Source organism: Rhinatrema bivittatum, chromosome 4 (genome assembly GCF_901001135.1).
Source record: "Rhinatrema bivittatum chromosome 4, aRhiBiv1.1, whole genome shotgun sequence".
NCBI classification, from domain to species: domain Eukaryota; kingdom Metazoa; phylum Chordata; class Amphibia; order Gymnophiona; family Rhinatrematidae; genus Rhinatrema; species Rhinatrema bivittatum.
The window spans coordinates 84,770,193-84,796,011 of NC_042618.1; the positions used below are offsets into that span (position 1 = coordinate 84,770,193).

The following is a 25,819-nucleotide window of genomic DNA, read 5'->3' on the forward strand; positions in this document are numbered from 1 at the left end:
ACTGATTGATGTGCCAGTGAGACTGAATTGGCGACCAGATCCCCTGGGTGGACTGGGAGAGACAGACCGCACCCCAGCCCGACAAGCTGGCATCTGTGGTTACTATCATCCACTGTGGAGCTTGGAGAGGCATTCCCTGAAGCAGATGAGGAAGCGAAAGCCATCACTGCAAGTCGGCGACTGTAGAGTCCAAGAACGGGAGGACTATGTGAACTGTTCTGACACCGGCTGCCAGCGGGATAGCAACGCTTTCTGAAACAGTCACATATGAGCAAAAGCCCAGGGGACTAGGTCGATGGTGGAAGCCATGGATCCCAGGACTTGCAGGTAGTCCCAAGGCCGCTGGGAGAGGCAACAAAATCAGGGTTTAAATCTGGTCGATCAGCTTGAGAGCCCGCGCACGAGGCAAGAAGACCTTGCCCACTCGGGTGTCGAAGTGGGCTCCCAGGAACTCTAACTCCTGGGAGGGCTGAAGGTTGCTCTTGGAGAAATTGACTATCCACCCGAGAGACGAGAGGGGGGCTAACACGCGATCCACAGCTTGACGGCAAAGAGCCGCCGACTTGGTCCTGACGAGCCAGTCGTCCAGGTAGGGGTAAACCAGAATTCCTTCCCGGCGAAGAGCTGCTGACACCACCACCATGACCTTGGTGAAGGTGCGAGGCGCGGTCGCTAGGCCGAAGGGAAGTGCCCAAAACTGGAAGTCCTGGTTGAGTACATGGAAGCGAAGGTACTTCTGGTAGTCACAGTGAATCGGAATATGGAAGTACGCCTCTGCAAGATCGAGTGAAGCGAGGAACTCTCCGGGGCAAACCTCTGCGATGACCGCTCGCAGGGTTTCCATGCGGAAATATGGAATCTTGAGAGCCCAGTTGACCCTCTTGAGGTCCAAGATCGGTCGATAAGAGCCGTCCTTCTTGGGAACGACGAAGTAAATAGAATACTGGCCGGCGCCAAGCTACCTCTCCGGGACTGGGACTACCGTGCCCAGATGCAGGAGCCTGGCGAGGGTTTGTTCCACCGCGTCCCTCTTGGACCGCCCACATGGGGAGAAGAGAAAGATCCGGAAGGTCGTGAACAATCTCGAAGGTGTACCCATCTCTGATAATGTCGAGGACCCACTGGTCCAACGTGATTTTGACCCATTCCTCGAAAAACAAGGAGAGGCGGCAGAGGAATGAGTCAACTGAACTTCACTGTGTGGCAGGCTTAGGGGTGGAGCACGCGGGCTGGACCTCACGAAAGGGCTGCGACCAAGACTGAGACCGGGAAGAAACCCCCTCGAGGAGCCACCCCATCCACGTGGGGTATATCGTCTCTGACCTCGGAAGCGAGGAGGAGAGGATGTGAAGGAACGAGATGGTTTAGGACGGTCCTCTGGAAGCTTATGGACCTTATTTTCTCCTAAAGAATCCATAAGCTTCTCAAGGTCCTCACCAAAGAGCAGCTTACCTTTGAAAGGCAATGTGCCTAACCGGGCTTTGGAGGACAGATCGGCCGACCAATTGCGTAGCCAGAGAAGATGTCTGGCGGACACCGCCGAGGCCATTGCCTTCGCCTGAACGTGGATTAGATCGTAGAGCACATCTGCCCTATAAGCGACGACGGCTTCCAGACGCTCAGCCTGCTATGTCTCCGCCGATGGGAGGTCCTGGGTGCCGAGTAACTGTTGAACCCACCTGAGGCCTGCCCGCAGCATGAGACTGCTGCAGAAAGTCACCTGGACTCCGAGAAGATACGTTTCATGTGAGCCTCGAGCTAGCGGTCCTGCCCGTCCTTCAGTGCTGTCGATCCCTCCACCGGAATCGTGGTATGCTTGGTAACCGCAGAGACGGAGGAATCCACAGAGAGATTTTTCAATATTTCCAAGCATTCCTCCGGGAGGGGGGTAGAGCTTGTCCATGGCACGCCCCACCCGGAGTGCCGCCTCAGGAGCCTCCCATTACCTCAGAAGCAACAACTTGTGCACGGGATGAAAAGGGAAGGCACTTGCCAAAGCCCTGAGTCCCGCCAGGATTGGGTCCATATCCTTAGGCAACGAGTCCATAAGGGTATCCATGGGGGGCCCCTCCAACCCCAATTCCTGGAGGACAAAGAGGATGAGGGGCTCCAACTCCTCCCTGCAGAACATGCGGAGGACTCTGGGATCATCCCCCTCCAGGGGGAGGGTAAACCTCTGTATCCGGGATAGCGGCGGGATCCAGGGGCTACCGGGTCCACTGGGGGGTCGGGGGGGGGGTCACCCCGGGACCACCCACACTGTAAGCGACCCCTGGGACTCCGCAGCCGGGCCAGCCATCAACGGCGCAGAGCGAGGAATTTTTGCAGGGGGGGGGTCCAAGGTGGGCCCGTCCTCCTCCTCCTGCAGGCTAGCTAAATAGGATTTGTGCAGGACGACGACAAATTCCGTGGAGAAACGGGCCCTGGATTTCCCGGGGAGGGGGGTGCGATGGGGGGGAGGGGGGGGTCGAGGAACCCATCCTGGGGGGGCTGCAGGGCTCAAATCGAGGCGTGTCTCCGAAAAAATCAGCCCCCCAGCCAGCTCCAAAAATGGAGCCGCTGAAAAATCCAAGATGGCCGCCATTCCCGGGCTTTGCCGACCCGGGAACGGCCTGGCCATGCTTTGGGGACTCGATCCCCGGTCTAAATTTGCCTGCCCTGCCGAGGAGGGGCCTTCCCCACCCGGCAGGCAGGCAGAGCAGAGGCCCCCTCATGAAAATCGCGAGGAGGGTTTGCCACAAGAGAGGCAGGTTGCCTGCCGCGGCATCGGAGCCGTACTGAAGGGAAAAATAGGTTTGAGTGACAGCCTGCAGGCCCGTAGTAAAGCAGGGGGGAAACCTGCTGACTCCTGCCTATCTGGCTGCCGGTTCGAGTCCCCTGAAGAGCCTGAAGAAAAAAGAAAGACTCTACCGCTGTAAAAAAAAAGGTAAAGATAAAACTTTAAACATTTTTATTTATTTTTTTTTTAACTGAGCACAGAAGTGGGGTTCTAAGCCCCTCAGGCAGCCAGAGGAGGGGGAGACGAGAACTGGACCACCAGCCTTGGTCCTCACACCAGGAAGCGCCTACGGATTCAGGCTATGCTCCGCACAAGGGGCGAAGCCCCCCTGAGTCCGGCAAGAGCCAGGAGACGACTAGAGTCTCCTGCACAGAAAAAGACAAAGTACTGATTTAAGAAAAAAATCCTCTTTTTTTTTTTTTTTTTAAAAAGAAGAAGTACTTGCTTGATCCCCGAAAGAGAAAAAGAGACGGCTAACTAGCCAAGATCAGGAGACCGAAGGGTGAGCTGATGCACCTGCTGGAGACAGACGAATACTGAAGGGTTACAGGATAGGCTCTGTCCTCATGTAGGATATCCTTTCAGTTTTAGTCTGTCTCCATCTGCTGGAAAGGAGGCTCAACCCACAGTCTGGACTGATCAGGGTACGTACAGGGAATGGAGAAATTTCTTACCTGATAATTTCGTTTTCCTTAGTGTAGACAGATGGACTCAGGACCAATGGGTATAGTGTACTCCTGCTAGCAGTTGGAGACGGATCAGATTTCAATCTGACGTCAGCCCCTAGTACATATAATACCCCTGCAGGAAGTGCAGCTCTTCAGTATTCTCCTCGAAAAGCATTGTGGATATGTGTGTGACTGACTGATTAACTTAATAATTTGGTTAACTTGGATAACTTCATAACTTGGTTAAACGTTAAAACTTAATTAACGTGATTAACTTGAACTGGTTGATTGACTATAGCTGGAGACCACCAGTGTACTCAACTGGAAAGCGTTGACACCCGGCAGGGTGGATGACCTAGGTAAATGAAAACATGGCTTACCCTTGAATCATTTGAAAGACCATGCGAGACGGCAGCCAAGGGTGGGATGCTGTCCTTCTGTCTATAGTAAGGAAAACAAAATTATCAGGTAAGTAATTTCTCCATTTCCTAGCGTGTAGCAGGTGGACTCAGGACCAATGGGATGTATAAAAGCTACTCCCGAACCGGGTGGGAGGCTGCCCGTGACCCACTTAGTATTGCCCTTGCAAATGCTGTGTCCTCCCGAGCCTGAACTTCCAGACAGTAGAATCTGGAGAAGGTATGGATGGAGGACCATGTAGCCGCCCTGCAGATCTCGGCAGGTGACAGCATTCTAATTTCTGTCCAGGATACTGCCTGGGCTCTGGTAGAATGGGCCTTGACCTGTAGAGGTGGTGGCTTGCCAGCTTCAACATAGGCCGCCTTGATGACTTCCTTGATCCAGCGGGCGATGGTTGCCTGCGAGGCCGCTTCCCCTTGTCTCTTTCCGCTGTGAAGGACAAAAATGTGGTCCGTTTTTCGTACGGGTTCGGACATTTCCAGGTATTTGGATAGGAGTCTGCCGATGTTGAGGTGGCGAAGACTACGGACTTCTGACGAATTCTTCAAGCCATCCGTCGTTGGTGGCGAGATGGTCTGGTTAAGATGGACGTGTGAAACCACTTTGGGGAGGAAGGAGGGAACCGTGCGTAGTTGGATGGACCCCGGGGTGAGTCTGAGGAACAGCCCACGGCAGGACAGTGCTTGTGGTTCCGATATGTTGCGGGCTGAACACACCGCCAGCAAAAACACCATCTTTAAGGTTAACAGGCGGAGGGACAGGCCTCAGAGGGGTCTGAAGGCGGTTCCCGCTAGGAAGTCCAAAACGAGATTGAGATTCCACAGAGGTACTGGCCACTTTAATGGTGGGCGAATGTGTTTGACTCCTTTCAGGAAGCGTGACACGTCCAGGTGAGAAGCTATGCTGTTACCCTCACTCTTGGAGCCGTAGCATGACAATGCGGCCACCTGTACCTTGATGGAGTTGAGGGACAGACCCTTCTGTAGTCCGTTCTGTAAGAATTCCAGGATCGCGGGAACTGTAAATGAGCGTGTCTTGATGTTGTGGTCTTCGCACCAGGCTTCAAATAGTCTCCAGACCCTTATGTACGTTAGCAATGTGGAGAACTTGCGTGCTCAGAGGAGAATGCCGATTACCACCCCCAAGTATCCACTCTCTCTCAGGCGAGCCCTCTCAATGGCCAGACCGTAAGAGAGAATTGAGCTGGGTCCTCGTGGAGGATCGGACCTTGTTGTAGCAGGTCCCTGTGTGAGGGCAGGGGTAGGGGGATTCCCTGCCAGCAGTCTTCTCATGTCTGCGTACCAGGGTCTTCTTGGCCAGTCCGGAGCCACCAGAACTAGTCCCTTGTGTAAGTGTATCTTGTGAATGATTGTGCCCAGTAGGGGCCACGGCGGGAAGACGTATAGTAGAGTCCCCAGGGGCCAGGGCTGTACCAGGGCATCGATCCCTTGGGACTGCGGTTCCCGTCTGCGGCTGAAGTATCTGGATACTTGGGCATTGGATCTGTTTGCCAGAAGGTCCATGTCCGGTGTCCCCCACCGATCCACTATCATCTTGAAGGCTGTGGACAACAGCCTCCATTCTCCTGGGTCTAGACTTTCCCTGCTGAGGAAGTCTGCCGTGATGTTGTCTTTCCCGGCAATGTGGACAGCGGAGATCTCCTGGAAGTTTGTTTCCGCCCACGCCATCAGGGGGTCTCTATTTCTAGGGACACCTGTTGGCTTCTGGTTCCCCCCTGCCGGTTGATGTAGGCCACTGTCGTGGCGTTGTCCAACATTACTCTGACTGCTTTGTTTCGAAGTCTGTGAGCGAACCGCAGGCAGGCTAGTCTGACTGCCCGCGCTTCTAGGCGGTTGATGTTCCATCCCGCCTCTTCTGCGTTCCACTGCCCTTGGGCGGTTAGCTCCTCGCAGTGTGCTCCCCATCCTCGTAGACTGGCATCTGTGGTGAGTAGGGTCCTGGTTGGGGAGGATAGTCTTGATCCCCAGCTCATGTGGCTGGCCTGCAGCCACCACCGTGGCTGAGTCCGAACTCTGCCCGGGAGTGACAGACGTATGGTGTAGTTCTGGGACTGTGGGCTCCACCGTGATAGGAGTGAGCGCTGTAGGGGCCTCATGTGGGCTCGCGCCCATGGCACAACTTCCAGCGTGGATGCCATCAGCCCGAGGACTTGTAGGTAATCCCATGCCTTGGGACGAGGATCGTTCAAGCAAGGTTGCAGCCGGTTCCACAATTTTGATCTCCTTGTGGGGGTCAGGCTGACCTTGTCCTCTTTGGTGTCGAATCGGACTCCTAGGTATTCCAGCGACTGTGAGGGCTGTAGGGAACTTTTGTTTGTGTTGACTACCCATCCTTGGCTTTCCAGTAGAGTTATGATTCTGCTGGTTGCTTGGCGGCTTTCCTCTGGTGACTTTGCTCTGATCAGCCAATCGTCCAGGTAAGGGTGAACGAGGATTCCTTCCTTCCTCAGTGTTGCCTCCACCACCACTATTACTTTGGTGAACGTCCGGGGTGCTGTGGCTAACCCGAAGGGTAGTGCCCGGAACTGGTAGCGACGGTTCAGGACTTTGAAGCGTAGGTAGCGCTGATGTTCCTGATGAATGGGAATGTGCAGGTAGGCCTCCTCAAGATCCAGGGATGTGAGAAACTCTCCAGGTTGTATCGCCCTTATAACGGATCGTAGGGTTTCCATGCGGAAGCAAGAGATCCTGAGGTGGTGGTTGACAGACTTGAGGACCAGGATGGGCCTGAATGTTCCCTCTTTCTTGGGAACAATAAAATAAATGGAATAATGGCCAGTATTTATTTCCTGTAGAGGCACTGGGGTTATGGCCTCAAAGGCCAGTAGTCTGGACAGTGTAGCTTCCACTGCCGCCCTTTTGGAGGGGTCGTGGCAGGGGGACTTCACGAACTTGTCTGGAGGGGTTCGTAGGAAATCCAGGTAGTATCCCTCCCAAATGATGGCTAGGACCCACTTGTCAGACGTTATTTCAACCCATCTGCGGTAGAATAGGGCTACTCTGCCCGCTATGGCTTCTTCCCTTGGATGGGTCAGCTGAATCTCATTGTGGGGTGCGGCTGGGGCCCGTACCCGAGCTGGCTCCCCTCTTGTTGTGCTTGGTCCGAAAGGACTGGTTCCTGCCTGTAGGGCGGGGCGCTTGATAGTTGCTCCTGTAAGGATTGAAGCGCTGCGAACATCTGCCCCTGGAGGACCTGGGGAAGGGACCCTGGTTTCTCTTCGTCTTATCTTCCGGCAGTTGTGGCAATGGGGACTCGCCCCATTTGTCGGCCAGTTTCTCTAGTTCGCTGCCAAACAGGAGGGATTCTTTGAAGGGCATCCTTGTGAGGCACGTTTTGGAAGATGCGTCGGCCGACCAGCTACGGAGCCAGAGTTGCCTCCTGACAGACACCGCAGATGACATTCCTCTGGCCGCTGTGTGCACTAGTTGGAGGCAGCGTCCGCTAGGAATGATACTGCTGGTTCCATGTCTTCTCCCAGGGTGTTGTTCCTGGTTTGTGATAAGCAGGCGCGTGTCACCATGGTGCAGCAGGCCGCAATTTGTAGAGACATAGCAGCAACGTCAAATGACTGTTTGAGGATGGACTCCAGACGTCGGTCATGTGCATCCTTGAGCGCAGCTCCTCCCTCCACTGGGATAGTGGTGCGCTTAGAGACCGAGCAGACCATGGCATCCACTCTTGGGCATGCAAGAAGATCTTTGGTTGCTGGGTCCAGGGGGTACAGGGCTGCCAAGGCTCGTCCCCTTTGAATGCGGACTCTGGAGCATTCCATTCCAGGTCAATCAGCTGTTGTGCTGCTTGTAACAGAGGTTCAGTTTGCATTTGAACAAAGGTGTGAATCCCCTTGAAGAACTCCACCCATGATATCAACGCTGGATCAAAGCCGGGGGCTGCTGTTTCCTTGGGGGTCCCCATCTGTGGGGGGTCTCCCGGGCTAGGTCCAGGGTGCCCCTGAGGAGCTAGAACTCGGCCCTGGGTGGGACTGGCCCTGAGCTGGATCTCCCAGGGCCTCCTCGCACTGCGTGCACAGGGCGTCAGCCTCCTCGCTTTGTGCGGCTCTCATGTGGCATGCTGGGCAGAGGCCTTGCGCTTTAATTTCTGTTCCTGGGGGTGCCATGGCTGTCGGCGCGTAAATCTTATGCGCTCTGGTGCGCTTAAAATGAGCGTGTAAGTTGTGCGCGCGGCAGTGCCCTAGATATGCGCTCGGCTCTGTGCATGCAAGTTATGCGTGCAAGGATTTATGCGCGTGTAAGTCTATGCACACAAGTGTTTTGTGCGCCTGACTCAGAGATGTGCGCTCGGAGGCGAACGGTGCGGCGAGTAGGCCATGATGGCGACGGCGAGCACGCAGGCAATATCGCGACCCCCTCGGAGAGTCTCCACATGGGCAGACTCTAGGAATAGCCGGGGTCTGGCCCTGCTAGGGCAGATCAACCCAGTGGCACTGATCCCGGTCGGTGACCGGTGCTCCTCCTCGATCCTCGGAGACCGGATTCAAGTAGAAGATTTCTACCTTACCTTGTCTTCGGCGCTTCCTGGTTTCGTCCTGGGCGGTCTCCGGCTGTGGGGGGAGAGGGCACCCGCGTCAAGGGTGCACCCACTGCCTCTTAGCCACGCCCGAAGGATCGGGGGCTAGGCCCTCGCCGCGATTCGGCTTCTGGACAGAGGCTCACCTCCGAGGGACCACGGAAATCACCTCGGGAATCTCAACTGGGGGAGGGACCCGAGGGTTTCACCGCAGGAGAACAGGGCTCATCTTCAGGTAGGTTTTCTTCTTTAAATTTTGAGTTTTCTTCTTTGAATTTGATCTAACACTTGAGAGCATGCAGATAGTCCCTAACTGCTATGGAGACGGAAAATACTGAAGAGCTGCACTTCCTGCAGGGGTATATGTACTAGGGGCTGACGTCAGATTGAAATCTGATCCGTCTCCAACTGCTAGCAGGAGTACACTATACCCATTGGTCCTGAGTCCATCTGCTACACGCTAGGAAAACAAAGATTATTTCATCTAGACCTGTTTTACAGCTCCTCCAATTTAGCTTCTCTCTCATTCACTATTTTTTCAAGCGCTACAATTTTATACTGGGGCATATTTAGTTATTCTTCATTATTACATATGAGGGCCCCCACAGTGTCAATGCAGCCGTTAAGAGTCAACTGAATTTCGTACCTCTTGAATTTAACTGGAGAGCTTCTCAAATTGTTGCGCTTGGTGGCTCACAGCCTCCTGCGAGCCGCCGCACTCACCTAGGCATTCCCCCCACACCGGAGAACTCAGGCCACTGTACAGGGAGGCACTGAACGAAGCCTACGTCCTGCTCATGCAGCTGCACGATGAGATTCCTCCAGCCCCGATGCGCTGCTCCCCTAGGCGCGAGTGCCTGATCCTACCCTTCTTAAAGGGCCAGCAATGGGAAATGGGGTCCGACGCCCACTGATGACCTCGTCATCCCTAGGACTATTTAAAGCCAGCTCCTGCCTTCAGTCCTTGTCTTGGCAATAGGCTGACTTTTGGGAGTAGTGGTTTGCCTGCATTCCTGGTTCCTGAACCCTGCTCTTTGCTTCCTGGCTCCTTTGGCTGTTCCTGAGTTCCTGTTCTGGATCCCCAGCTCTTCAGTTTGTTCTTGAGTTCTTATCTCTCTGCTCCTGCTCTACTTCCTCTAGCTCCAGCGTCTTATTCTTTATCTGTGGTCTTCGCCTTCCTCCTTGTCTCCCCTTTGGATTGATCTTTGGCTTCACTCTGGAATGGACTACGACCTTGTGCTTCTCGCTGCTGCCTTGACCACTGCCTGGACTCTGACCTTGGCCTGTGTACCTACTTTGCTTAAGCATCTCCTGGCCCTTGGCTATTTTTCCACTGTACTGCACTAACAGACTATACCCAATCAGTACTGAATGCTGGAGGAATGTACAGATACACCGTGAAATAAACATCATGGAAAAATCAAGCACTCAGGCCATATAATCTGCTAGCAATCAAAATAAAATGTGATACTGCTAAGAGTGAAATAAATGCCAAAAACTAAAAGCAGCACACGACAATGAGAATTAAGTGAGAAATTTCCAAGTGAAAGGTAAGAGGCAGCATAAGAATGACATTCTATGTTTTTACCATATTGAAAAGGGCAATTGCTGCCCTACCTGGCTCTGCTTTCATGCTTACCTTTTTCTTTTTCAGACAAAGAGTCAGGATGCAATGTGATCCTTTCCCCGTAACGGAACTGCTCCATTTTCCCAGCAGACACATCTGCAACACAGACCCAGGACATACCTCAAGAGTTTGTTCACAATGCAATACACACACCCCCTTTATGCCATAATACGCGGGCCATGCCCTCTTAGCGCAAGTACATTATTACTCAGAAGAACCATGAGGATGAAGCTCAATCAAGTCATGTCTTCCTGCAGCGCACCTAACATGTAGATCATGAAGTCTTACCCCCCACCACAATGCTGCCAAACCACCCACATACTATGCAAGGCATTATCTTTTCAGATCATCATTACGCAATGCATTTGAATCCAGGGAAGCTGCTGCTGTTTCTTGTAACCTTCGGCAAGTCACGTCACCCTCCACTGCCTTAGGTACAAACTATAAGGTGAATTTTAAAAGCCAGGCACACACCAAAATCAAGAGATGTTTGCACATGTAGGACATGCGCATGTCCACCAGATTTTAAAAGCCACCTACGTGAGCACCCATCTCCTGATATGTAAATATCTCACTTCAAATGAAAAAGGGGCATAGGCGTTCCGGGACAGGGCCAAGAGATGTGTGCAAGTACCTACACGCCTGGGCACATGCCAGGGTCCAGTGCCGCCTAAGTCTACTTCTGCTATGGAAGAGGTGCAAGTTAAAAAAAATAAATTAAAATACAGGCATCTCTACGAGGTTTAATGGATCCAGGGTAACTGTGGGGAGTGCAGGCTAAAGAACCAGGGGGAACTGGTGGACAAACAGATCATGGCATGGACACTGCCTGTTATTTTATTTATTTATTAAAGTTTTTATACCAGTATTTGGAACAAGCCATCATATTGGTTTACAGTAGTTACAATTAGCTAACATGATAAATTCAAATTAAATTAAAATTAAAACAGACAAAATACGTTTTAACTTAAATTATTAATTCTATTACAATCTTATAATCTTAATAAACAAGATAAAAACAAATAAAATCACATAAGAGACAGAAATTCAGTTTGCAGGGGAACTCAGTATTATGTAATGTTCAAGGAAAAATAATAAGCATTAATTATGCTCACTCTTTGCCCTCTTTAAATGCCTGTTTAAAAAGCCATGTTGTAATCATTTTTTTAAACTCAATCATGTTGGTTTCTAGCCTTAGTTCTGTTATAAAATTCCCCCAACGTGCGCAGCTCAAACCTGACTTTATGTGGCTGTGCGCATACATACGCATGCCGGGGCTGTTTTATAACATGTGCACATATGTGTATGCACGTTACATAATGAGATATTTACATATCAGGAGACGGGCGCTCATGTAGGCGGCTTTTAAATCTGGTGGACATGCGTGTGTCCTACGCACGCCAATGCACACGGGTACATGCGTGCCCGTTTGAAACTTATCTTAGATTGTACCCTCAGTACCTGAATGTGATCCGCTTTGAAATGGCTGACCAAGTATGAAGGATGGAATATAAATAAACAATGCAAGCCAAAGCCCCTCTGATCATCAGCCGGAAAGTAAAAGGAAATCCACCTGCAGCATATTCTGTTAGGACAGGCCCTGTACCCAAACGTTATGTATGTCCATTATCAGTTCACTTTACCAATGCTAAGTATGGCATTCATGTTTTTCACTCACCCTGGCCATGGCCATAGTCTACAGTCTGTTGGACTGCAGGCAGCTTGGAAACAGGTGAAAGTGATGGTGGCCCAGGAATCAGACCTGAAATGGGCTGTTTACTTAGTGGCCCCGATTTTGTCATCAATTTATGTTCATCACAATCTGGTGAAGGTCTTTTATCATCATCCCATAAGCCAAAGAAAGTATCCTCATCCCAGTGATCTTCCCGCTTTCCTGGTGCTTTGGCTGCAGTTGCAGCTACAGAAGAAAAAGCAGGTGCTGTAACGGACTTTGGAGCAACTGCAAGAGCAGTATCAGAACCTGGCTTGGGAACAGATGACTTCTGAGCCTCCTGGGCCTGACGTGCCAGTGATGCTGCAGGAAGAACTAGACGAGAAGTCTGTAAGAGACACAGTAAAATATTTTAAACATAATTATATAGAGAGTTCCTTATGATTACTTGATACTGTTTGTTATGCTCTTGTCATCAAAAGGGCTACAATCCACAAGGATGCAAGGCATTCTTTAGAACAAATTCATGGCAGTTCTTCACATTGTCATCTGCCGAGCCAATCAGAATGACAATTAATCTCAATAATCCAGACATTACCATGGAACTATGCACGTATCAGTATGGCATGGTTGCTTAGCGTAAAACGATAATTCAAGCCAAAAATAATTTGAAAAGAAGCTTGCCACAAAAGCAAAAACTAATAAAAACTTTTTCAAAAATCTCAAAAGCAAGAAACCTGCAAAATGGACAGAGCACTAGTTGACCAGTGGTTAAGCGGGGCACTCAGAGAAGACACAGCCCTAGCATGAAAATTAAATGAATTCTTGGCTGCAGTCTTTACCGAAGAGGATTTTGGGGAGATACCCATACTGGAACCATTCTTTGAATGTGATCGATCACAGGACTTGAAGCAAATTAGTGATAAACTGAAGAACGTAATAGGGAATGCTGACAAGCTAAACAGCAACAAACCACCAAGACCGGATGGCATTCACCCCAGAGTTTTGTTTAGTATTTAATATACCAAAGTGCCCTTAAAACCATTAAAACAGTGTACATATATATAGCAAAGTAAAAATATATGCAAGTACAGAAAGAGGCCAATTCCTTGAGAACAGATCATATAAGGTCAGGATCAATAATAAGGAATCACACGCCATCAAATCCAAACTGGGAGTCCCACAAGGATCATCCCTCTCGCCCACCCTCTTTAACATTTATCTGCTTCCACTTTGCCATTTACTTTCCAATCTAAAATTAACGTTTTACCTATACGCTGATGACGTCCAGATTCTTCTCCCAATCACTGATTCACTTCAAAAAACCTGGGCCTACTGGAACAGTTGTCTACAATCGATCAACAATCTTCTCTCTAGCCCAGGGGTCGGGAACCCATGGCTCGCGAGCCAGATATGGCTCTTTTGAGGGCTGCATCTGGCTCGCAGACAAGTGTCGCCACACTTTCCCCGCTGACCCAGCTGCTCCCCGGTCCTCCTCCGCCCGGGCTTAAAATGTTGTCAGCCCGGGCGGAACGCGGCAGGACAGCTCGGCATGGTCTCTTCTCCCCCCCCCCCCCCCCCCCCGCGGCCCGGAACAGGAAGTGGAGAGTATCGGGTGCCTGCACGGCAAGAAGAGGCCACGCTAGTGCGCTCGGCATCGGCCCGAAGAAAAGAAGACTGCAGCGCGGCTCGGAGGAAAATGAAGAGGTTCAACCGCGGCCGATGGGACTCTGCCTGGGCTGAAAATGAAGAGGTTAGTGTTGGGAGGAGGCTGCTGCTCCGCGAGTTCCCGGGGTGGGGGAGAGAGAGAGTGAATGAGCGAGCAAGCTGTGTTTGCTGCTCATTCACTCTCTCTCACGCCCACCCCCACCGCGGGAACTCGCGGAGCAGCAGCCTCCTCCCAACACTAACCTCTTCATTTTCAGCCCAGGCAGAGTCCCATCGGCCGCGGTTGAAGCTCTTCATTTTCCTCCGAGCCGCGCTGCAGTCTTCTTTTCTTCGGGCCGATGCCGAGCGCACTAGTGTGGCCTCTTCTTGCCGCGCAGGCACCAGATACTCTCCACTTCCTCTTCCGGGCCGCGGGGGGGGGGGGGCCTGTGTGTGTGTGTGTGTGTGAGAGATTGCATGTATGTGAATGATTGAGAGCCTGTACATGTGAAAGAGAGTATGTCTGTGATTGAGAGCCTGCCTGTGAGAGAGAGAGAGAGCATGAATGTAAGTTTACCATTGGGAACCTGTATGTGTAAGTTTGTGATTGAAAACCTGTTTGTGTGAAAGAGTATGTGTGTATGATTGAGATCCTTTGTGTGTGAGAGAAATCATGTGTATGTATGATTAAGAGCCTGTGTGTATAAGTAAGAGAGAGATCATGTGTGTCTGTGTGTGATTGAGAGCTGGATTAGGTGATGGAGCATGTGAGTATGTGATTGAGAGCCTGTGTGTAAATGAGAGAAAGAGAGGACATGTTTGTAAGCATGTGAATGAGAGTCTGTGTGTGAGAGAAAAAGACAGCATGTATGTGTGTGATTGAAAGCCTGTGTGTGTGTGTGTTTAAGCGTGAAAAGATAGACAGCATGTGTGTAAATGTGTAATTAAGAGCCTATATAAGTGAGAGAGAAAAAACATGTGTATATGTGAGGACTGAGAGCATGTGTGTATAGGTGTGTCATTGAGAGCCAGTGTGAGAGAGAGCGCTGGTATGTGACTGAGAGAGGAGAAAGTTCCAAGCAAACCACCCCACCTCCTGCTAATTCAGAACAATCTTAGGACACCTGGATATCAAACGTTCCCAGGTATGCAGAGCAAAAACATTTTTATATCCTTATTATTTTTCATTACTGGATCTTTGTGTCTGCTATTTTTGAAATATTTTGTTGGTATCTGGAAATGTTTTATATGAGTTTTTAATTATTGGATATTCCACTCATCAGCTGTTTGGAAATATGTTCTTTTTGTTAGTACAGTTTTACTGCTGATGATTTTATATTTCTTGATTTGTTTTATAAGGATGGGTGATGTTTCTTTTTTCCTTTGTTACACTGCATACAGAGACTCTGGCTTGTTGCAGTTTCCAATTCAGTTTTTTCTGCATGCTTCTTGTTATGCGTTTTGGTCTCTTTATTCTATGTTAGGTGAGGGACAGCACGTGATTCAGGTGAGGTTTTCTGCTGGCGTGTAGTTTCTGTGTAGGACTCTATAGCAGCCTGACTTGGTCCGTTTTCCTAATAGGAGATGTATTGGTGTCTTAAGGCCTGGTGTAATATTTTCAGAGACTTATTGTACTTTAAAAGTGTGATCTTACATAAAATGCACACATTTACTTGTATTTAGTTTTAAACATATTGTAGGCTCTCATGGAATTACATTTTAAAATATGTGGCGTTTATGGCTCTCTCAGCCAAAAAGGTTCCTGATCCCTGCTCTAGCCTAAACCTAATCCTCAATTCAAATAAGACCGAGATCCTCATCATTTCACCAGATGAAAACCAAGCTCCCCTCAATTCACCCGGTGCTTCTCAATTCGCCAAAACAGTTATCAACCTTTCCCCTTCTGTCAGAGACTTAGGGGTTTGGCTTGACAACAAACTCAACTTAAAATCATTCGTCAACAACTCTACGAAAGAATGTTTCTTTAAACTCCAAGTACTCAAAAAACTGAAACCTCTCTTGCATTTTAGAGATTTCCGTTTGGTACTACAATCTATTATCTTCGCTAAATTAGACTATTCAAAGCCTTAACCATAACACACAAGACCATTCATTCACAAACATCGCTAGATCTGAGCGACCCACTTCGTCTTCACACACCACTGAGACCCATCAGAACCAGCTATTTGGGCACCTTATATACACCTCCAGCCAAGTCACAGCTCAAGAAACGTGCTCTCTCGACTGCCAGCCCCTCTCTTTGGAATGCACTCCCCACGGACCTTCGTCTAGAAACCTGTAATCGAACATTCAAAAAGAAGCTTAAAACTTGGCTTTTCACTAAAGCCTTCACTTAAAGGTCCCCCCCTTAGGGACTAACTTTCGCATTTCATACTCCAAGACGCTAGATGCCGCATGCTGTAACCTTAAATCCTCCTAATTAGTTAGATTTTATACTGTTAATTAGGCCATAAATCAGAACTCTAAACTTTTATTGGTTAGCTGATATCTGTAAAGTTATAAGTTATCTGTAATAATTCATTTTTAATTTTTAAGGTCTTTCTCAGCTCTTCTATTAGTTCTGTTATAAGTTACAAGTTATATGTAATAATTTAATTTAATTTCAACTTTTAAGTTTTTCTTATCTTATCTATAAGTTCTTCGAAGTTAGCCCTATAAATTGTTCCTTCCTGTTCGATGTAATTTCTAACTTAGTTCTATGTAAACTGACGTGCTATGTACCAATACATGAACGTCGGTATATAAAAGCCTTTAAATAAATAAATAAATAAATAAATAAATAAATATTGCGATTCGCTATTACTTGGCCTCCCTGCGATAACTATCAAACCCTTACAGATGGTCCAGAATGCCGCTGCTAGGATACTTACCAACTCAAATAAAAGAGACCATATCACTCCTATCCTTCACTCCCTTCACTGGCTACCTGTCAAATTTAGGATCTCTTTTAAAGTCCTCATGATGATCCACAAGGACTTAAATAACATCGTCCCACTTAAACTTAGTTCTCAACTACGTCCACATGTCTCAGATAGACCGATTAGAAGGGCGTACAAAGGCTCCCTATATGCCCCTCCAGCCAAGACCACTCTAAGAAAACGGGCATTTTCGACTGCAGGGCCCACTCTTTGGAATACCTTGCCACCGGACTTACGCCTTGAACGCTGCCATCAAACATTTAAGAAATACCTAAAAACGTGGCTCTTCAGACAAGCTTTCCCGGAAACATAAGAGCTCCCTGACACCGTTCAAAGGACTCAACCATGGCTCAAAATTCTACCCGTGCTTCCCACCCCCTATCTCATGACTTCCCACCCATGCCTTCCTTCTTCCTGCTCTTATTAATACATCATTTTTCCCTGATCCCCTGTTTAATTTTTTCCCCTCGTTTTTTTTCACATCTAATTATTGTTATTTTTCCTTAACCCTTCACTGAAGTTAGCAACTGTCTCTAAAGTTCAATGACCCAAGATTAATCTACCCATGTTTCAACGTTTTAATGTTTCTAATGTTTTTAATTGGCACTCCCAATTGTTTTCCTTTGAAAGTTTCTCTTGTTTAATGTAACCTAATTTAATGTTTAACTTATTGTTTAATGTATCGCTCAATCGCGGCTGTTCTGTTCTACTGTAAACCGGTGTGATCTGTATCTCATACAGGAATGTCGGTATATAAGAATTCAAAATAAATAAATAAATAAATTCGACCGTGGGGGCATCTGGCTAACTTGACATGCTGCTGAATATAACCAGCTATTGGTAAGTTAGCTGGATAGGTTTATCTGGCTAACACTAGGTATGTTTTCATGCAGATAACAACAAATACTGGCATTTTATTTCATTTACTGAATAAGTGGCAACACCCCTGGAATATCCATCTAAGACCAGCTAAATGACAAACTTACACCTGGATGCATTAAACTGCGATGATTTTTCATGGAAGGTGTCACCATGCTAGTGGGACCCTTCTTTTATCTTGGGGCCAAGCACCTCAGGAAAACGTAACATGGCCAGCAGCCCTTTAGGTGCAATGACTGCCCGAAACAGCAAGGACTGCCATCGCCTTAAAGCTCCGGCCACTGAAGAAGGTGCCTGCAAAGTGGCCTAGGTCCGATCCCTGAACCTTACCCCAATTACATGACAGGAACAAGGTTGGGTCAGCACCATTTTGAATAATGGCGCTGACCAGGCCAGGTGCTAAGGGGCAAGGCCCCATCGTGGCACCTTCTTCTAATTTTATGTTTAAATCTGTTTACTGAAAAAGACATATTAAAATACAACAAAAGAAAGCCTTGAGCAGGCATGACAATACCGACTCAGACCCAAAACAGCAATTTTCACATAACATTGTGAACTTTTCAACTCAGTGCATTCCTTGTCAAGCATTATTACAATAGACATTAATTGCCTGAAGGAAAGGAGTTCTGCAAACCATCGGGCATGAGAACATAGTAAGAAATACACATACAGAAAGTCAACAAGCCTGCCAACCCTCCCTCCTCCCATCCCTACTGGATCCTGAACATTCTCATCCAAACTGTGAAAAGGATAATGTCACATTCACTTATACAACTGTATAATACAACCTAGGACCGTCCTGTGGGCAGATCATTAAGAAGCAACCCTCACACAAAAGGAGACAAAGAATTCAAATATACCTCCCATCGCTTCACAAAATCCTGCTTTTTCTTGAACCATACAATTTTGTCAATATATTTATTCAATACACATGCTTAATGGATACGGTTCTTAAGTTGTGTCAAAGTCGGTGGATATATGGATGCCCACTTCTGCAATATACATTTTTTGGCTAACATCATCACTCTGCACCACCATTTGACATATTTATTAGGAAAGGTAACTCCCCGCAAATCATCCCATAAAAAGATATTCACTATTAAAGAAAAGGAGACACCACTTATTTGATTAAGATAGCTATTAACAGTAGTCCAAAATTGGTGAAGTGCAGGGCAAGTCCAAAATTGGTGGCCTAATGTACTATTAACTTCTCCACATTTGGGGCACCGCCCAGCTCCTGAGACTCCCATCTTATTGGCCTTCTTAGAAGCGATGTAAAATCTATGTAGGAACTTAAATTGGAGTTCCATAAGAGGAGCATGAATGGAAAAAGATTGAGCTCTTATGAAACATTCCTTATAATATGCAGAAGTCAACTTTGTCCCCAATTCCAGCCCTCTTTCAAGATATCCCAACACAGGGCGGGCCTATGTTTGCAATCAATTTGTACCAAAGAGACTTTGTGTCTACTGGAATCATTCAAATCTAAAAAATCAGAGAGGAGTTCCCAAGCATGATTATGCAGGTCAGGCAATGTCAAGGAGTGAACATAGTGTCATAATTGTAAACAGGCATAAAAGGGCTTAGGATCTAGACTACAGTCATCTTGAAGAGCATGAAATGGGTGCACTTGAATCATATCATCAACTACCTAAAGTATAGTTTGAATACCCTTATTATGCCATTCTCGAAATATTTTATTATGCACACCAGGACTAAAATCTTTATAATCCAGTGAGCAACCTAGGGGTGAAGGCCCATTTTGGAACAAAACCACCTCCACCCTTTCAAAATAGGTCACAGAACAACACTATTTTGAAGTTGGATAGGGAGCACCTGTTTTGTTTTATGCAAAAGAAAAAACATAGTTGTAGCGGTTTAACTAAGTTTTTCTATTTGTAATGGCATGTAATGGAGAAATTACTTACCTGATAATTTCGTTTTCCTTAGTGTAGACAGATGGACTCAGGACCAATAGGTATAGTGTACTCCTGATAGCAGTTGGAGACGGATCAGATTTCAATCTGTCAGCCCTAGTACATATACCCCTGCAGGAAGCTCTGCTCCTCAGTATTCTCTTCGAAAAGCATTGTGGATATATGTGTGACTGAAAAACTTGATTAACTTTGATTAACTAGAATAACTTGGTTAACGAGATTAACTTGAACTGGTTGATGTGGGTATAGCTGGAGACCACCAGTGCACTCAACCAAGAAACGCAGACACCTGGTAGGTATGGGTGTCTTAACTAGAGGGAAGTTTGGCTGTGTTTGTCTTGCTCTCTGGGATTGTTACCCGAGGTTTCCGTGTTTGGCAGCAGCCATGGGCGGGATGCTGAGTCCATCTATCTACACTAAGGAAAATGAAATTATCAGGTAAGTAATTTCTCCATTTCCTAGCGTGTAGCAGGTGGACTCAGGACCAATGGGATGTACAAAAGCTACTCCCGAACCGGGTGGAAGGCTGCCCGTTGCCCACTTAGTACTACCCCTGCGAATGCTGTATCCTCCCAAGCCTGAACCTAGCGGTAGAACCTAGAGAAGGTGTGGATGGAGGACCATGTCGCCGCCCGACAGATCTCGGCAGGTGACAGCATCTTGGTTTCCGCCCAGGACACTGCCTGGGCTCTAGTGGAATGGGCCTTGATTTGTAGAGGTGGAGGCTTGCCTGCCTCTACGTAGGCCGTCTGGATAACTTCTTTGATCCAGCGGGCTGTGGTTGCCCATGAGGCTACTTTCCTTTGTTTCTTCCCACTGTGAAGGACGAACGGGTGGTCCGTCTTTCATACGGATTCCGACCTTTCCAGGTATCAGACTAGAAGTCTACTGACGTTAAGATGGCGAAGGCAGCAAGATACTTCCTAGTCCTTATGCTCGTCTGGTGATGGCAGCGAGATGGTTTGGTTTAGATGGCAGTGAGAAACCACATTTGGGAGGAAGGAGGGGACCGTGCGTAGCTGTATGGTTCCTGGAGTGAACCTGAGGAACGGTTCTCGACAGGACAGTGCTTGAAGCTCGGAGATGCGACGGGCCGAACAGACTGCCACTAGAAATGCAGTCTTCAGTGTTAGTAGTCTGAGGGACAGACCGCAGGTGGGTCTGAAGGAGACTCCTGCTAGGAAGTCTAGGACTAGATTGAGATTTCATAATGGTACAGGCCACTTTAGGGGTGGTCGTATCTGTTTGACCCCTTTCAGGAAGCAGAGACGTCCGGGTGAGAGGCTAGGCTGCCACCCTCCACCTTGGCTCTGTAGCAGGTCAACTCGGCCACCTGCACCTTGCTGGAGTTGAGAGACAACCTGTTCTGTAAGCCGTTCTACAGGAATTCCAGAATCGTGGGAATCTTGACTGTCCGTGGGAGGATGCTGCGGTCTTCACACCAGGCTTCGAAAATTCTCCATATTTGTATGTAGGTCAGAGATGTGGAAAACGTGCGTGCTCGGAGCAGAGTGTCAATCACCGCCCCGAGTATCCGCTCTTCTTCAGGCGTGTTCTCTAAATGGCCAAACCATAAGAGAGAATCGAGTTGGGTCTTCATGGAGGATCGGGCCTTGTTGAAGCAGATCCCTGTGTGGAGGTAGAGGGAGAGGGCTCCCTGTCAGTAGTCTTCGCATGTCTGTGTACCACGGCCTTCTTGGCAAGTCCGGGGCCACTAGAAGTACTGGTCCCCTGTGGTGTTTTATCTTGCGGATGATCCCGCCCAGTAGTGGCCAAAGGGGGAGGGCATATAGCAGGTCTTCCTGTGGCCAGGTCTGGACGAGGGATTCGATCCCTTGGGATTGTGGTTCTCGTCTGCGAATGAAGAAGTTGGGAACTTGGGCGTTGGACCGAGTTGCCAGGAGATCCATGGCTGGGGTTCCCCAGCGGTTTACTATCAACTGAAAGGCTGTGGCCAACAGCATCCATTCTCCTGAGTCTAGATTCTCTCTGCTGAGGTAGTCTGCAGTGACGTTGTCTTTTCCCGCGTTGTGGGCGGTTGAGATCCCTTGTAGATTTGCTTCCACCCACGCCATTAGGGGATCTATTTCCAGGGACACCTGTTGGCTTCTGGTTCCTCCCTGGCGGTTGACGTAGGCAACTGTCGTGGCATTGTCTCACATTACTCTGACAGATTTGCCCCAGAGTCTGTGACTGAACCGTAGGCAGGGGCTTCCAGTCAGTTGATGTTCCATTCCGACTCCTCCTTGTCCCATTGCCCCTGTGCTGTCAGTTCCTGGCAGTGGGCTTCCCACCCTCGTAGACTCGAGTCCGTGGTGAGCAGGGTCCGGGTCGGTGGAGATAGTCTTACGCCCTTGCTCAGATGGTCTTCTTGTAGCCACCATTGGAGCTGGTTCCGCACCTTCTCTGGGAGCTGGAGGCGAACGGAGTAGTCCTGGGACATCGGGTTCCACCGTGACAGTAGGGAGCGCAGTAGCGGTCACATATCAACTCTTGCACATGGAACCACTTCCAGGGTTGACGTCATGAGGCAGAGATCTTGGAGGTAGTCCCATACTTTGGGGCGAAGACTTGTTAGCAGGTTTCGCAATTGGTTCGTCAGTTTTCTTCTCCTCGGAGGAAGAATGACTTTGTCTTGTCTGGTGTCGAACCAGACTCCCAGGTATTCTAGAAATTGGGAAGGCTGTAGACAGCTCTTTTTTGTGTTGTCAACCCACCCGAGGTTCTCCAGCAGAGTCTTGACTCTGCTGGTCGCCTGACGACTTTCCTCTGGAGATTTTGCCCTGATCAGCCCATCGTCCAGATATGGATGTACGAGAATTCCCTCTTTCCTCAGTGTTGCCGCTACTACCACCATAATTTTGGTGAACGTCCGAGGGGCTGTGGTGAGTCTGAAAGGTAGCGCCCGGAACTGGTAGTGGTGGTCCAGGATCGCTAAGCGCAAGAAGCACTGATGCTCATGATGGACCGGGATGTACAGGTATGCTTCTGACATGTCCAGGGATGTAAGGAATTCTCCCGGTTGTATCGCCCCCTTATGACCGAGCGCAGGGTTTCCATGCGGAAATGTGGTACCCTCAGGTAGCGGTTGACCAACTTGAGGTCCAGGATGGGCCAGAACATTCCCTCTTTCTTGGGGACAATAAAGTAAATGGAATAGTGCCCAGTATTTTGTTGTTGCGTTGGCACCGGCGTTATGACCTTTAGGGCGAGCAATTTGGCCAGTGTGGTTTCCACTGCCGTCCTCTTGGAGGGTGCATGGCAAGGAGATTTCAGGAACTTGTCCGGAGGGATGTTTGGAAATCCAGATAGCATCCCTCTCGAATGATGGTTAGGACCCACTTGTCCGCTGTTATCTCGACCCATCTTTGGTAGAATAGGGCAAGTCTGCCCCCTATAGCTTCTTCCTGTGAATGGGTCGGCTGAATCTCATTGTGGCGTGCGGCTGGAGCCTGTGCCAAAGCCGGCTCTCCTCTTGTTGTGTTTGTTCCGCAAGGACTGGTCCCTGCCTGCGGGGTGAGGTGCTTGATATGTACCCTTGTAGGGTCTAAAGCACTGTGATCCTCTGCCCTTAGGTAATTGGAGAGAGGAGTGTTGGCTTCTTTTGTTCTTGTCCTCCGGTAGCCGAGGGACTGGGGGGATTCGCCCCATTTGTCAGCTAACTTCTCCAGTTTGCTTCCGAACAGGAGGGCTCCTTTAAAGGGCATTCTCTTGAGTTTCGTCTTGGAAGTCACGTCGGCTAACCAACTTTGGAGCCAGAGTTGCCTTCTGGCTGCCACTGTTGATGAGACGTACCTGGCTGGGGTGCGTATCAGGTCAGAGGTCGCATTCATGAGGAAGGATACCGCTGGCTCTAGTGCCTCGACGGGCGTAGCAGCGTTCCTGGTCATGGATCTGACCAGTGATCTGTGTGGCTTTCCGAGCCTCGGAGACCAGAGACTTTTAGAAAGTTTTCTACCTTACCTTGTCTCGGCGTTTCCCGGTCTCTTTCCGGGCGGTCTCCGGCTGCGGGGACAGAGGGGAATACCTTCACCGCCGCGCTCGGTGTTGCACCCGCTGCCTCTCAGCTGCTCCTGTTGCCGGGGGCCAAGTCCACGCCGCGAACCGACTGCTGGACCGAGGCCTACCTCTGAGGAATCTTGGAAATCACCTCAGGAATTCTCAACTGGAGGAGGTACCCGTAGGTATCACCGCAGGAGAGCGGGGCTCATTTGTAGACGTAAGATTTCTTCTTGTTTGTAATTTTCTTTAGTTTAAATACTCTAACGCTGTGCAAGCGTGTTAAGAGTCCCAAACTGCTATGGAGAAAGAAGAATACTGGAGAGCAGAGCTTCCTGCAGGGGTATATATACTAGTGCTGACGTCAGATTGAAATCTGATTCAGTCTCCAACTGCTATCAGGAGCACACTATACCCATTGGTCCTGAGTCCATCTGCTACATGCTAGGAAAATCCATTTTATGGGCTGAATTCAGAAATCTGGCAATTACTGGCCGAAGTTTACTCCTCTCAGCCAGCATTCTTCTAATTTTAAAGGTTCAGAGGAAGATCGGGGGGCACATCTTAAATCCCAATGACATTTCTAGATACAAGTGTGGGGAGGGGCAGTCCCTCCCCCCCACTGAATACCAATTATTTCTGGTGATACCTTTGAGGGTAGCACTATACCTTCCACGATCTGTCACTTGTGGGGTGGGGGGGAACTGGATTTTTTGGAACACTGGTTGTGGGGGCCTATTGCCACATGTGAACTGGAAAGTCGGAGCCGCCTCAAGTGAAGACCTGGGTTGAACCGGGGGTCAACAACATTTCTTTTGTGCCACGCCACGGAACCTGGCTTTCCCATATTACATTTATCAATCGCCCAGAAGGTGGTATTTTATCATGGCTGACCACTTTCTTGGTCAGCTGCAGTAAAAATATTTACATCGAATTGCCTATTAATCACCTCCTTTGCATGCATGCAAAGCAGGTTATTGTAATGGCAGAGGGAACCGCAGCAGGGCCATGCAAATTATCAAGTATATTGCACAATATATGTTGTTTAACACTTGTTAGACCACTAACGCAGCTTAATGCATCACCCAGTTAGATGGACAAATATTGCCCCAAAATTCAAAATTCATAATCCCACACCAATAAATCGTGGGTGCAGTGTGCTGCGGCAGTCAAAAAAGCAAACAGAATGTTGGGAATTATTAGAAAAGGAATGGTTAATAAAACGGAAAATGTCATAATGCTTCTGTATCACTCCATGGTGAGACCGCACCTTGAATACTGTGTAAAATTCTGGTCGCCGCATCTCAAAAAAGATATAATTGCGATGGAGAAGGTACAGAGAAGGGCTAACAATGATAAGGGGAATGGAACAACTCCCCTATGAGGAAAGACTAAAGAGGTTAGGACTTTTCAGCTTGGAGAAGAGACGACTGAGGGGGGATATGATAGAGGTGTTTAAAATCATGAGAGGTCTAGAACGGGTAGATGTGAATCGGTTATTTACTCTTTCGGATAGTAGAAAGACTAGGGGGCACTCCATGAAGTTAGCATGGGGCACATTTAAAACTAATCGGAGAAAGTTCTTTTTTACTCAACGCACAATTAAACTCTGGAATTTGTTGCCAGAGAATGTGGTTCGTGCAGTTAGTATAGCTGTGTTTAAAAAAGGATTGGATAAGTTCTTGGAGGAGAAGTCCAATACCTGCTATTAAGTTCACTTAGAGAATAGCCACTGCCATTAGCAATGGTTACATGGAATAGACTTAGTTTTTGGGTACTTGCCAGGTTCTTATGGCCTGGATTGGCCACTGTTGGAAACAGGATGCTGGGCTTGATGGACCCTTGGTCTGACCCAGTATGGCATTTTCTTATGTTCTTATGTTCTTATACAGTTATAAAAACAATCAAATTAAAAACCCAGTAAGACTTTCAAAATGGTAAAATTCCTTAATATTTCAGACTTTAATAAAATAATAGTAACATAGATAAAATCTCATCGAAGTGGAAAAAAAGCTTGCTTCTGAAAGAAGTAAGATATGAAATTGCAGATTTGCTCCTTAATCTACAACATATCATTACAATCTGCCGCTGTTCCTGAAGACTGGAGAATAGCCAGTGTAATGACAATTTTTAAAAAGGGCATCCTGGTGATGCGGGAAATCACAAACTAGCAAGCAAGTCAACAATACCAGACCAAACGATAAGAAACTATAATAGCGATGGCCAATTCTGATCCTGAAGATCCACAAACAGGCCTGATTTACAGGTTGTCCACAATAAATATTCATGAAATATATAACATAGAAATGATGTCAGAAAAGGATCAAATGGTCCATCCAGTCTGCCCAGCAAGCTTCTTAAGTTATCTGCTGCGCCGTGCAGATTAACCCCATGTTTCCTTTAAGGGTAGCTATTGACTCCCTATGCAGTTATTCCCAAGCCTTATAATAACCCATAAAAAGTAACTGCTAGAGGGGAGGGGGCGTGGCCACCGCGGAAGATGGCCGCTTGAACGTGGTGCTCCGTTCTCCCCTAGCCAAAATACAGACATACAGACCGCAAACCCCGTGAAACTCCGGAAAAAATAGCGATCTACACTCAGGGTGCGCGCATGGCACAGACCGCCAAAAAAGAGACTCCTGATCTTAGGCAGTTCTCCTTCAAAAATGTAGAAGACGATCTGGGGCCTAGCGCGCTGGAGAGC

The 25,819-nt window shown here is 48.4% G+C and overlaps 1 protein-coding gene across 3 annotated transcripts in view; it reads right to left on the reverse strand.

Moving 5' to 3' along the window:
* The window catches only part of YLPM1 (YLP motif containing 1), a 443,744-nt gene that overhangs the window by 288,948 nt on the left and 128,977 nt on the right, over positions 1 to 25,819 (reverse strand). For all 3 annotated transcript variants that reach the window (XR_003856278.1, XM_029598421.1, XM_029598422.1), the window contains exons 7-8: positions 11,721 to 12,102; positions 10,055 to 10,138 (exon numbers count right to left, since the gene is read on the reverse strand). Coding sequence is in view for 2 of the 3 variants with exons in the window: in XM_029598421.1 (XP_029454281.1) it covers positions 10,055 to 10,138; positions 11,721 to 12,102 (466 nt within the window). In the remaining variant the exon portion in view is untranslated. The remainder of the gene's footprint in view (positions 1 to 10,054; positions 10,139 to 11,720; positions 12,103 to 25,819) is intronic.